The sequence below is a fragment of the Loxodonta africana genome, chromosome 16 (assembly GCF_030014295.1).
Source record: "Loxodonta africana isolate mLoxAfr1 chromosome 16, mLoxAfr1.hap2, whole genome shotgun sequence".
Classification (NCBI taxonomy): domain Eukaryota; kingdom Metazoa; phylum Chordata; class Mammalia; order Proboscidea; family Elephantidae; genus Loxodonta; species Loxodonta africana.
The window spans coordinates 33,519,515-33,533,106 of NC_087357.1; the positions used below are offsets into that span (position 1 = coordinate 33,519,515).

The following is a 13,592-nucleotide window of genomic DNA, read 5'->3' on the forward strand; positions in this document are numbered from 1 at the left end:
GATATTTGAAGCAGCTACAGCAGAGACTATCCCATTGGAGCAAACTGCCATGTGGCCGAGAATGGAGGGTGGCCCCTAGAAACTGAGGAAGACCCCAGGTGACAGCCAGCAAGTCAGCAGGGACCTCAGTCCAACAATCAAAAGGAGCTGAATTTGGTGAGCAACCACGAGCTTGGAAGAGGACACAGAGCCTCAGATGAGATGGCAATCCCAGCTAACACCTTGATTTCAACGTGGTGAAATCCTGAGCAGAGATTTAGCTAACCTATGCCTGGATTGATCCATGGAACATATGAAATAATAAATTGGTGTTGTTTTAAGCTGCTAAATTTGTGGTAATCTGTTGTAACAATAGAAAAGAAATACACTGGCATATACAAGTAACTGTGCTACGTCAAACTGACAACAGGGTTATCTTTGTGGAGGAAGTTAGGACTGGGGGTGGCAATCAAGACTTTGTTTTCTCTGAAATGATTAAATTTTTACAAGAATATATTCATATATAACCACAGCAATTAAAAATAAACTAGACAGAAGATTCAAATTACTAAAGCTGGGAATGAAAGAGGCCTCACAGAAGATCCTACTGATCTTATAAAGGATTATAACAATACTATGAACAACTGTATGCCAAAAAATTAGATAACCTGCATGAAATGGACAAATTCCTGTTGTTAGGTATCGTCAAGTCTATTTGGACTCACAGTGACCCTATGTACAACTGAACGAAACACTGCCAGGCCCTACGCCATCCTTACAATCCTTGCTATGCTTAAGCCTGTTGCTGTAGCCGCTGTGTCAATCCATCTCGTTGGGGGGGTCTTCTTCTTTTTGGGTGACCCTCTATCAAGCATGATGTCCTTCTCCAGGGACTCGTCCTCCTGATAACATGTCCAAAGTACGTAAGACAAAGTCTTGCCATTCTCGCTTCTAAGGAGCATTCTGGCTGTATTTCTTCCAAGACAGATTTGTTATTTCTTCTGACAGTCCATGGTATATTGAATATTCTTCACCAACACCATAATTCAAAGGTGTAAATTCTTCAGTCTTCCTTATTCATTGTCTAGCTTTTGCATGCATATGAGGCTACTGAAACAGCCATGGCTTGGGTCAGGCGCACTTTAGTCCTTCAAGTGACATCTTCGCTTTTTAACACTTTAAAGAAGTCTTTTGCAGCAGATTTGTCCAATGCAATATGTCATTTGATTTCTTGACTGCCGCTTCCATGGGCATTGATTGTGGATCCAAGTAAAATGATATCCTTCACAACTTTAATCTTTTCTCTGTTTATCACGATGTTGCTTATTGGTCCAGTTGTGAGGATTTTTGTTTTCTTTGTATTGAGGTGCAGTCTATACTGAAGGCTATAGTCTTTGATATTCATCAGTAAGTCCTTCAAGTCATCTTCACTTTCAGCAAGGAAGATTGTGTCATTTGCATATCACAGGTTGTGCATGAGTCTTACTTCAATCCTGATACCCTGTTCTTCATACAGTCTAGCTTCTCAGATTATTTATTCAGCATACAGATTTAATAATTATGGTGAAAGGATACAACCCTGACAGCGCACACCTTTGCTGACTTTAAACTACACAGTATCCCCTTGTTCTGTTCGAACAGCTGCCTCTTGGTCTATGGACAGGTTCTTCATGAGCACACTAAGTGTTCTGGAATTCTCATTCTCCACAAGGCTATCCATAATTTCTTATGATCCACACAGTCAAATGCCTTTGCATAGTCAATAAAACACAGGTAAATCTTTTTCTGGTATTCTTTGCTTTCAGCCATGATCCACCTGACATCAGCAGTGATATCCCTTATTCCATGTCCTCTTCTGAATCCAGCTTTGAATTTAGGGCAGTTTTTTGTCAATGTTCTCCCGCAACTGCTTTTGAATGATTTTCAGCAAAATTTTACTTGTGTGTGATATTAATGATATTGTTCAGTAATTTTTGCGTTCTGTCAGAATATCTTTCTTTAAAATGGGCACAAATACATATCTCTTCCAGTCAGTTCGCCAGGTAGCTGTCTTCCAAACTACTTGACATAGATGAGCGAGCACTTCGAGTGCTGCATCCGTGTGCTAAAACATCTCGACTGGTATTCCGTCAATTCCTGGTGCCCTGTTTTTAACCAATGCCTTCAGTGCAGCTTGGATTTCTTCCTTCAGTACTATTGGTTCTTGATCATATGCTACCTCCTGAAATGGTCGAAGGTGAACCAGTTCTTTTTGGTACATTGACTCTGTGTATTCCTTCCACCTTTTGATGCTTTCTGTGTCATTTAATATTTTCCCCATAGAATCCTTCAGTATTGCAACTTGAGTACTGAATTTTTCTTCATTGTTTTCAGCTTGAGAAACGCTGAGCGTGTTCTTCCCTTCTGGTTTTCTAACTCCAGGTCTTTACACATTTCATCGTAATATTTTACTTTGTCTTCTTGAGCCACCCTTTGAAATCTTCTATTCAGCTCTTTTACTTCATCATTTTTTCCTCTCACTTTAGCTACTCTATGTTCAAGAGCAAGTTTCGGGGTCTCTTCTGACATCCATTTTGGTCTTTTCTTTCTTTCCTGTTTTTTTAATGACCTCTTGCATTCTTCATATATGATGTTCTTGATGTCATTCCATAACTTGTCTAGTCTTCAGTCATTAGCGTTCAATGCATCAAACCTATCCTTGAGGTGGTCTCTAAATTCCGGTGGGATATACTCAAGGTCATGTTTTGGCTCACAAATTCGAGAGTGACACAAAGAAAATCCCAGGACCAGATGGATTCACTGGTGAATTCTACCAGTATTTAAAAAAGAAGTAACGCCAATCCTTCACAAATTCTTCCAAAAAATAGAAGGAGAGGTAACACTTCCCAACTCCTTCCATGTGGCCAGCATTACCCTGACACCAAAATAAGTTAACAGTATCACAAGAAAAAAAAAATTACGCACAGCTATATGGTGCCCACCTACCACCACTGACTGTTCTGACAGAGATCACAATAGAGGATCCCGGACAGAGCTGGAGAAAAATCTAGAACAAAATTCTAACTCACGACAACAACAACAAAAGACCAGACTGACTGGTCTGACAGAGACCGGAGAAATCCTGAGAGTATGGACCCTGGACATCCTTTTAACGCTATACTGAAATCACTCCTGAGGTTCACCCTTCAGCCAAAGATTACAAAGGCCCATAAAACAAAATGAGACTAAATGAGTGCACCAGCCCAGGGGCAAGGATGAGAAGGCAGGAGGGGGCAGGAAAGCTGGTAATGGGGAACCTAAAGTTGAGAAGGGAAGAATGTTGACATGTTGTGGGGTTGGCAACCAATGTCACAAAACAATATGTGTATTAATCATTTAATGAGAAACTAATTTGCTCCGTAAACCTTCATTGAAAGTGCAATTAAAAAAAACTTTATGTAGCATTGTTCTACTATGACAAACATGGGGTCACCACAAGTTGGAATTGACTTGGCAGCAAATGATATGGCATGGGAGCCTATTCCTGCAGAATTAACGGATGAATCTTTAAAAAAAAAAAAGATTATATTGTGTGACCAAGCAGAATTTACCCCAGGAATGCAAGGTTGGTTCAACACCTGAAAATCAATGTAATACACTATGTTAATAGAATAAAAAACAAAAACCACATGAGCATCTCAAGAAATGCAGAAAAAACATTTGACAAAATCTGACATGCTCTCATGATAAAAACACTGGACAAACTAGGAACAGAAAACAACTTCCTCTACTTGATGAAGAACATCTACAAAAACCTCACAGCTAACACCATACTTAATGGTGAACGACTGAATGCTTTCTCCCTAAGACCAGAAATAAGACAAGGATGTCCACTCTCCCCACTTCTATTTGGAGGTTATAGCTAGGGAAATTATGCAAGAAGAAAAAATTAAAGGTACCCATTTTCCTTTAGATTAGATTAGAAAGGAAGAAGTAAAACTATACATGCAGATGACATGACCTTGTGTATAGAAACTCTTAAAGAATACACACACACACACACACACACACAATTAGTGTTAATTAAGCAAGGTTACAGGATACAAGATCGAGATACAAAAATCATTTGTATTTCTCTCTGTATGTTAGCAATGAATAATCTGAAAATGAAATTAAGAAAATAATCCCATTTGTAACAACATCAAAAAGAAAATATTTAGAGATAAATTTAACAAAACTAGTACAATCTTGTACACTGAAAATTATGAAATACCATTGAAAGAAATTAAAGAAGACCTAATGAATGGAAAGATGCCTGTTCATGGATTGGAAGACCTAATGTTGTTGAGAAGACAATACTCCCAAAACTGATCTACAGATTCAACAAAATCTCTATCAAAATCCCAGCTGCCACTTTTGCAGAAATTTACAAACTGATCCTAAAATTCATATGGAAATGCAAGGAACCCAGAATAGCAAAAACAATCTTGAAAAAGAACAAAGTTAGAAGGATCACACTTCCTAACTTCAAAACTTACTACAAAGCTATAGTAATCAAGACAGTGTGGTACTGGCATAAAGATAGACATACAGATCAATGGAATACGATTGAGAGTCCAGAAGTAAGCCCATACATTTAGGAGTAATTGACATTTGACAAGAATGTCAAGACCATTCAATGGGGAAAGAATAGTCTTTTTAGCAAATAATGCTGAGACAACTGGGTATTCACAGGCAAAAGAATAAACTTGGCCCCTACCTCATACCATATACAAAAATTAACTGAAAATGGATCAAAGACCTAAATGTAAGAGCTAATACTATAAGCTCTTAGAAGAAAACAAAGGAGTAAATCTTTGTGATGTGGGGTTAGGCAATGATTTCTTAGATCTGACATTAAAACAAGCGACAAAAGAAGACATAAATTATACTTCATCAAAATTAAAAACTGATTTTTTTATGCATCAAACAACCCCATCAAGAATGTGAACAGAAACCATATATCTGATAATAATGTCATAACCAAATATATATAAAACTTCTACAACTTAAAAAAAGACAAATAACCCAATCATAAAATGATCAAAGGACTTGAATAGACATTTCACCAAAGATGACATTCAAATGGCTACCAAACACACTAAAAGATGTTCAACATCATTAGCCATCAGAGATAAATCAAAACCATAATGAGATACCATTTCACTTCCACTAAGATGGCTAAGACAAAAAAAGAAAGAAAAAGAAGATAGCAAATGTTGGTGAGAATGTGGGGAAATTAGAACCCTTATCCATTGCTGATGGGAATGTAAAATGGTAATGGTACAGCCGTTGCGGAAAACAGTGTGGCAGTTTCTCAAAAAACTAAAAATAGAACTACCATATGACCCCGAAATTCCACTCCTAGGTATATACCCAAAAGAGTTGAAAGCACAGACTCAAAAAGACATTTGTACATCAATGTTCATTGCAGTACTATTCACAATAGCCAAAAGGTGTAAAAAACCTAAATGCCCATCAACAGAGGAATGGATAAACAAAATGTGGTACATACATACAATGGAATACTAATCAGCCAGTAGGAGAAATGAAGTCGTGATACATGCTACAGTATGAATGGAGCTTGAAGACATTATGCTGAGTGAAACAAGTGAGTCACAAAAGGACAAATATTGTATGACCTCGCTTGAATAAAAAGACAAGAAAAGGCAAATGTGCAGAGACCAAAGTTTATTAGTAGTCACCAGGGGTGGGAAGGAGGGGAAAGGGGGGGCAGTTATTGCTTACAGAGTACAAAGTTTTGGTTTACGGTGGTGGAAAAATCACAGTGATTAAGGGCAGGGTTGCACAGATGATTATTTTAAGTGTTGTCAATAAGTTGTACACCTGGAAAAAGATGGATTGGCAAAAGCTGTATTATAGATACCTTTACAACAATGACAAACAAACAAACAACAAAAAAGAGTAGCTGCTGAAGCTGCTTATGTACAACGAAACACCGCATGGGATTTGGTTCCTTGGTTTGGAGGTTTAGGGTCATGGTTTCATGGGACATTCCAGTTAATTGGCCTAATAATGTATTTTGTGTTTCTGTTCTACCTCCTAGTTCGCTGCATAGTGCCAGGGGTCTTAAAAGCTTGCAAGCGGTCATGTGAGGCAAACCATTGGTCTCCATGTGCCTGGAGCAACAGAAGAAGAAGGAGAGTCAGGAACAGGAGGAGGAAATAGAATGTGTGGCTAATTGCCTCCATGAACAACTGCTTCCTTTGCTGTGAGACCAGAAGAACTGGATGGTGCCTGGGTGCCATTACTGAATATTTTGATTAAAGATTCTATAGCAGAATCCTGATCAAAAGGGGAAAAACACAGAACAGAATTTCAAATTCTCGTGGAATCCAGACTTTCTGGAGCCATGGAGTCTAGACGAACCCCTGAAACTATTACCCAGAAATAATCTTTCAACCTTAAACCAAAAATATCCCCTGAAGTCTTCTTTAAATGAAACAATAGTTTAGATTAACTAGTAAAACATGTCTGCCTTGAGCGTTATGCTCTTTTAAGATCTATCTACATGGGATCAAATTGACAACAGCAACTTGAAAGGTTAGATAGGAACCTTAGAGGCCAGTAAGTTTATGTTAATAGGGGAGGAACAGCCCAGAAAAGGAGGGTGAGAACGTTTGCACAACTCAATGAATGTAATCAATGTCACTGAACTGTACATGCAGAAACTGTTGAATTGGTGTGTTTTGCTGTATGTATTTTCAACAACAACAACAAAACAATGTGAACAGACAACCCACAGAACGGGAGAAAATATTTGCAAATCGTATGTCAGTAAGGGACTGGTATCCAGGTTACACAGAGAACTCTTAAAATTCAACAACAAAAAGGCCAATCACCAAATTTAAGAATGGTCAAAGGATTTGAATAGACATTTCTCCAAAGATACAGATATACAATGGAAATAAGCTCACAAAAAGATACTCAACAACATCAGTCATCATGGCAATGTAAATAAAAATCACAATTAGATACTACTTCATAATCACTAGGATGGCTATAATAAAAAAAAAATGGACAAATTAAAGTGTTGGCGGGGATATGGAGAAATTGGAACCCTCATACATTGCTTATGGGAATGTAAAATGGTGCAGCAACTTAAAAAACAGTTTGGTAATTCCTGAAAAAGTTAAACATACAATTACCATATTACCTAGCAATTCCACTCTTAAGTATATATCCAACAGAACTGAAAATATACTCCACACAAAAACTTTGTACAAGAATGTTCATAGCAGCATTATTCATAATAGCCAAAGAGTGGAAACAATCCAAATGCCCACCAACTGAAAAATGGATAAATAAAATTTGGTATAGCTATACAATGGAATATTACTTGGCCATAAAAAGGAACAAAGTACTACTACATGTTGCAACAGGAATGGATCTTGAAAACAGTATGCTAAATGAAAAAGTTCAATATGACAAAAAGTCACATATTGTATGTATGATTCTGTTTATATAAAATTTCCAAAATAGGCAACTCCATGGAGAAGAAAAGTAGATTAGCGGTTGCCAGAGGTTAAGGGCATAGAAGAATAGGGAGTGGCTGTTAATGGGTGTGGGTTTCTTTGGGGGCTGATGGGCATGTTCTAGAATTAGATAGTACCGATGGTTGTACAACTTGGTGAATGTACTAAAAACCACTCAATTACATGTACATTTCAAACGGGAGAATTTTACAGTATGTGAGTTATATCTTAATAAATATAAAAAAAAATTAGATCAACTCTTCTTGACCCGAATTAGATCAGGACTTGCAATTGGTTGAATGCAGATGTTGCTCAATTATTCTGAACATCATCTAGTGATGCTCATTTACAAGAAGACAAGCTACTGTGAAGTAGTCCTCCCCACCACCGACATACTAAATAGTATGTATCGGTTTTTATTGCTCTGATACATATCTGAGAATGCCTATAATAATGGATTCTGCCCCCAAACATAGTGATCACTCTAAAATTTGCTACAAACATGTAGTTTATACTGTGAAGATTATGCAAACCCCAATTGTGTAAATAAAGCGAAAACCAGTCATGTGCAAACGTAATAACGTCCCCCATTCTTCCGTTAAACTAGAGTTTAATTGTGATCTAGTTTGAAATCTACCCAGGTTTTAGCTAATCTGAGGCTTTAATCACTCTAAGGAGAGCTGCCTCCTGTGACAGGTTGGGCTGAGGTACTGGGACATTCAGATGTAAACACGAACCGAACTGATTTTTTGCATTGCACTATGCATCAAAAGTGAAGGATATCAACGAATTTGAAGAACAGAACAAGTCCAAAAGCAGAATTTGAAAAATGATCACGTTTGGAGATGGGTGCAGGAATACCTGTGAAGGAGATGAAGCAGCCAGAGAAGAGAATAAAATTCGTTTTACTTGGACAGCTCCTGGGGAAGCTATCCACCTGAGCTGTTCAGGTTTTGAGTTCCCATTATCAGCTGAGGGAGAAAAGGGACACAACAATCTGAAGTATCAAAGCAGTAACCTACCTGATTTTCTCTCCTTTCTGCTACTCCTCCCTGTTTCTATCCAATCCCTTCACGTTCTCAATGACTTTCCAACACCTTTTAAGTCCCGCACCTGTTGAACCTTTTCAAGACTTCTCTTCACTACGGGCTTCCCGCGTTGCGTTTGGCCCGGCTCAGCCGCCGTGACGAGGCTTTTGCGCATGCGCGGGGTGAAACGTGAAGAAGGTGAAGATGGCGGCGGCCAGAGCGGGGGTCCTGGGAGTACGATGGCTGCAAAAGGCATCCCAGAACATGGTGCCATTGGGTACACGGACAGGTCGGCGAGAACTGGCGAGGCCTCAGTGTGGGAAGGGGATGGCTGAGGTTTGCTGTCCCGGGAGGGAGGTTTTATGGGATACCATGACGGCCGTGCCTGGACGGGGTGGAGGGTCCTGCTGGTCGGGTTAAGTCCTGGGTTCTGGCTTCAGCTTTCACTGCAGCTTGAAGCCTTCGGGGCGACAGGGGAGCGGGGTTGCTTCTAACCTGCCCTGTTCTGCGCTCCAGCCTCCCACATTACCAAGGACATGCTCCCCGGTCCCTATCCCAGGACCCCAGAAGAACGGGCCGCCGCGGCCAAGAAGTATAATATGCGAGTAGAAGACTACGAGCCGTACCCGGATGATGGCATGGGGTGAGATAGAGAGGGTCTGCTTTCACCGGGGTAGCGATGGGAGGAGGACGGCTGGGTTGGGTGCATCGACTGTGACCCTTTCCCCTGAACCTTCTCGTGACCCTTCAGAGTCAATGATGTGGATGCTTTTCTCGATGGAGCGAAGTGGGAGGGAGTGGGTGAGCAGCTGCAGCTGAGAGGACTTCAATTTTCTCCTTGGCTCAGGCTGTTTCTTCAAATGAGGAAACCGAAGTTTTAATGGCTCCCTTGAGGACCGCCGAATAACAGGAACCTTCCTTGGCTCTATCGAGAGCGCTGGATTTCATTTAGATTGAGCATCTGCTGGGCTCAGGTGCTGTTATCCAGGCACGTGACCGGGCTGGAGCTGGACTCCTGTCATGAGAACCTTATTTCTAGATGGAGTACTCTGTATTTGTGTGTATATATTTCTTTTAGAAAATATATTTGTCGCTGTGCATCTATGTTTTTTTTAGGTATCTGGAAATTATAGCAACTGTTAGAATAAACTGCCAACTGCCTTACCCCAGCGGATGTTATACCTCCCTCTTACCCCTCTCTCCAACCAATCTCCACATAACATCCCTATGATTAATTATCTGAAGTGATTGCCATTGCCCCCATTTCCTGTCCTAGGAAATCTTTTAATCTTGGTTTTTAGTAGCTCCTATTCTTCTTGCTGTTTTCTGTGACACGTGTCTAGTCATCATTTCTTCCGTTTTTTATTGTGTTGTGGACAAGAGCAGCTTTGGCAGCAGTCTTTGTAAGGTGAATCTGGATCTGTTGGAGGAAAACTCTGCTTAGCAAGAAATACCATGAGATCTCTAAGTCATAGAGATGTGTGCCAACTCCTTGGTGGTTGAGGAACAATGTTGCAATGAAAAGAATACTCCTTTACTCTAGAACACCAGTCTTTTTGTTTTTATTCTACTTAGTGGATGTTCTTGGGTTCAGACCCTAAATTTCAGTTTCTTTTTCTAAGGGAATTAGAGTAACTGATCTCTAAGTTCGCCTTCAACTCTCATATAGCATTGAGTGTTTCTTCCTTCTTGTTGAAAGAAGGTAAAGAAAGCTTATGTATGTTATAATGTTTCAGAGTTTGTCGTGAACTTGTAATTACAATTTGGATGTATGTGGTTAGTTCTGTGCTTAGTGAGTAGAACTTGAAATCTGGATTTGAGAGCCAGTTCCTCTATCCTTAGGTGAGGCAGTTATCTCTGTCACTTGGTTTCTCATCTTTGAGACGAGGAGAATGAATTGTCTGAGGCTGCTCAGAGCCACTTTAAGTAGTTCTTGCTGTCTTTCAGGTATGGTGACTATCCGAAGCTCCCTGACCGCTCACAGCAAGAGAGGGATCCATGGTATCAGTGGGACCACTCAGACCTGAGGGTGAACTGGGGTGAGCCGGTGAGAGAATTATATGCCCTTTAACCTTTCTTTCTTCTCCATAATCTCTGAGTATTCTTTCTTTAGCTCAAATGGCACCTCTTGTCCAAGTAACACTAAGCTCTCCTGCCCAAGGAATCAAGGTCCAGTGATCTGACACTTGAGGTTCCACATGTAGCATGTAGAATGGGACTTCTGGGAGTAATCCAAGTTTCGTATTGTGAAAGTGGTGAATTTCTATGGTCGAGCTGTCTCTGGTTGGCAGAACCTAGATGGGCCGGTACCCAGTTCTGTGGGCTGCAGTATCTCAGGCCTGGCTCTCAAGATGTTGCCCCAGGGCAGTAAAATGCTTCTGTCAATGGACTGGACAATGGGTTGGAGAGAGATGCTGATGAGGAGTGAGCTACTTGCATCAGGTGGACACTTGAGACTATGTTGGTATCTCCTGTCTGGAGGGGAGATGGGAGGGTAGAGGGGGTTAGAAACTGGCAAAATGGTCACGAAAGGAGAGGCTGGAAGGAGGGAGTGGGCTGACTCATTAGGGGGAGAATAAATGGGAGTATCATCATCACCGTGAGTTGGAATCGACTCGACAGCACTGGGTTTTTTTTAAATGGGAAAGGTGTATATAAGTTTATATGTGAGAGACTGACTTGATTTGTAAACTTGCACTTAAAGCACAGTAAAAATTAAAAAAAGCTTCTGTCAACACTTGTATCAGGCTCTGGCCTCTCTGGACTGCCTGCCTTTTGCAGGAAGAGCAGTATGTGACAGTTATCTGCCATTTTGCCTTAGCTCCACTGGGACCTAGACATGTACACACGGAACCGTGTGGACACATCCCCCACGCCTGTTTCTTGGGATATCATGTGTAAGCATCTCTTTGGCTTCGTGGCTTTCATGCTGTTCATGTTCTGGGTCGGGGAGAAGTACCCCACCTACCAGCCTGTGGTGAGTATCTGGGAAGTGCCCCCCTAAGCATGTTTCCTTAGCCCCTTTTCCTGAGGGATTGAAGTCCCTGGAAGAGAGATCCAGCCAATACCAAGATGTGAGGCCCTTACCCACTGGCCCGAGATAAGTATCATAGCATGGCTCCACCCCTAGGACTTGGATCAGTCCGGGTGAGAGGAAACAATTAGGACTAGGTGAGGAATGAGAACATGGAAGCCAGATGTGTTTTGTCGAGAGTGGCCATTTGGGCACTGTACTCATCACTTACATTCTAATAAATGATCTTTCTACGTACAGTTAAGAAATCTAGAACTGAGCCTTTATCTTTTGCTGGAGGTATGAAGGACACTTAACTTCCTCTAGGGACTGGAAGCAATTAAGTGTCTAACTACAAGCATACACAGTTATATTTTGGAGAGAATGTAAAGGATATAGAAAACACTCTCTAGCTTTAAGGAAGTTTAATTTGGTTAAAAAGAAATTTAGATAAGATGACATGATAAGTAACATTTGAACAGGTATATGAGAGTTTGGCACAATTTGTGTGTATATATGTGAGTATGTGAATGTATGTGCTAAGGGATATGAGGTGCTGTCAAGGTGCTGTTAGATGCTAAGTATATACATATACAGAGTTTAGCTATAGTGAGAAGCTGGAGAGAACATTTGGGGCAAGAACAGAATGAAGGAGGGAAAGGGATGAATTAGCTGGAGTGAAATAGGTATACAAAATAGTTTGTAGACAACCAGCTGCATTGGTTACTTGGAGAGCTATTAAAAATTCAGATTCCTAGGCTCCATTCCCTAGAGACCCTAATTCTGTAACTCCGTGGTGGGGTTTTAGATTCGATATTTTAAACAAGCTCCCAGGTTTGGAAATCACTGTGTTAAAAAATATTGAGATGAGATGATTTGGATTGTAACTCATTAATTCAGCAAATATTTATGGAGCCCCTACTACATACCAGGTGCAGGGTGTGCTAGGGTTTGGGGATACAGTGATGCCTTGGTTTGCCTCTAGGCAGCAGGGAGCCATTGTGGGTTTTTGAACAGCAGGGTGACCTAATGAAGGGTGGGTTTTAGGAAGATTAATATGGCTGTAGTCTACAGGATGGATTGGAGGGAGAGGAACTGAAAGCAGGGAGGCTGCTGTGTTTGCAGTTGGCTGCCCAGTGCTACCTCTGCAGAGGTAATCAATGTCCTGATGGTAGCGGGTATGTCTGTGTGCACTGACATGAGCCTTCCTACCAAGCCCCAGGGGCTCCAGGCTGGAGAGTGCACATAGGGCTGGTGTGAGCACTAACTTCACTTCAGGAGAGCAAAAAACACAGTGTGGCTCTTCCATTTTTCAGTTCTGTAAGCACATCACCCTTTCTCCTCCCCCTGAGCTGTGTTCTCTGACAGCTGTTTGTTGGTAAAGTCAGCAGCCCCTAAAACACGTCCCAGCCGTGTCTCCTCTGTGCTTTCTCCCACCGCTGCTCCTGCACGCCTCATTTGCTAGGCCACTTCAGTGGTGGAACCATTAGAGGCTGAGTGACTTAAAGGAGATTGAGTCTGTCTCGACCCTGAGAGAGAGTGGGATGGATGGATGCATCGTCTCATTTAGAAAGCTTTGACTCTCTCTCTCTCTCTCTCTGGAACACTGTAGGCGCCACTTCTCTTACAGTCTAAGCTCTCTCTCTGCCTTGGGCTGAGCAGGGAAGAGGAATGCTGCTCCTGCCTGTTCTAGCCCAGCTGGGTCTGACCAGAGGCTGCTGTGCATTCCCGTTTACCATGCGTGATTGTTAGCTCAGAGTGGGGTGTAGCCAGGTGTTGGCTGGATGTGTATTCTTGCTGACCTGTGTTTTTTCCTTAGGGGCCAAAGCAGTATCCTTATAATGATCTGTACCTGGAACGAGGCGGCGATCCCACCAAAGAGCCTGAGCCAGTGGTTCACTATGAGATCTGAGGAGGCTTCCTGGGCTTTCGTGTCCCCTAATTAGGACTCTCTTGTTCCTAGAGATTAACCTTAATGAAATCCCTAATAAAACTTGGTTCTGTGGTAGCTGTGCCTCATTTCCCCAAAAACAGCCACTGCCGTGAGGAAACATTTCT

The 13,592-nt window shown here is 41.3% G+C and overlaps 1 protein-coding gene across 1 annotated transcript; it reads left to right on the top strand.

The window, feature by feature from the left end:
• The first annotated feature begins 8,677 nt into the window (after positions 1-8,677).
• NDUFB8 (NADH:ubiquinone oxidoreductase subunit B8) lies at positions 8,678-13,542 on the top strand. Its single transcript, XM_003409174.3, has 5 exons — positions 8,678-8,810; positions 9,038-9,164; positions 10,469-10,568; positions 11,343-11,498; positions 13,354-13,542. Exons 1-5 carry the CDS (start codon positions 8,726-8,728, stop codon positions 13,444-13,446), a joined length of 561 nt encoding a protein of 186 aa, XP_003409222.1. The 5' UTR covers positions 8,678-8,725; the 3' UTR covers positions 13,447-13,542.
• Positions 13,543-13,592: the final 50 nt, after the last annotated feature.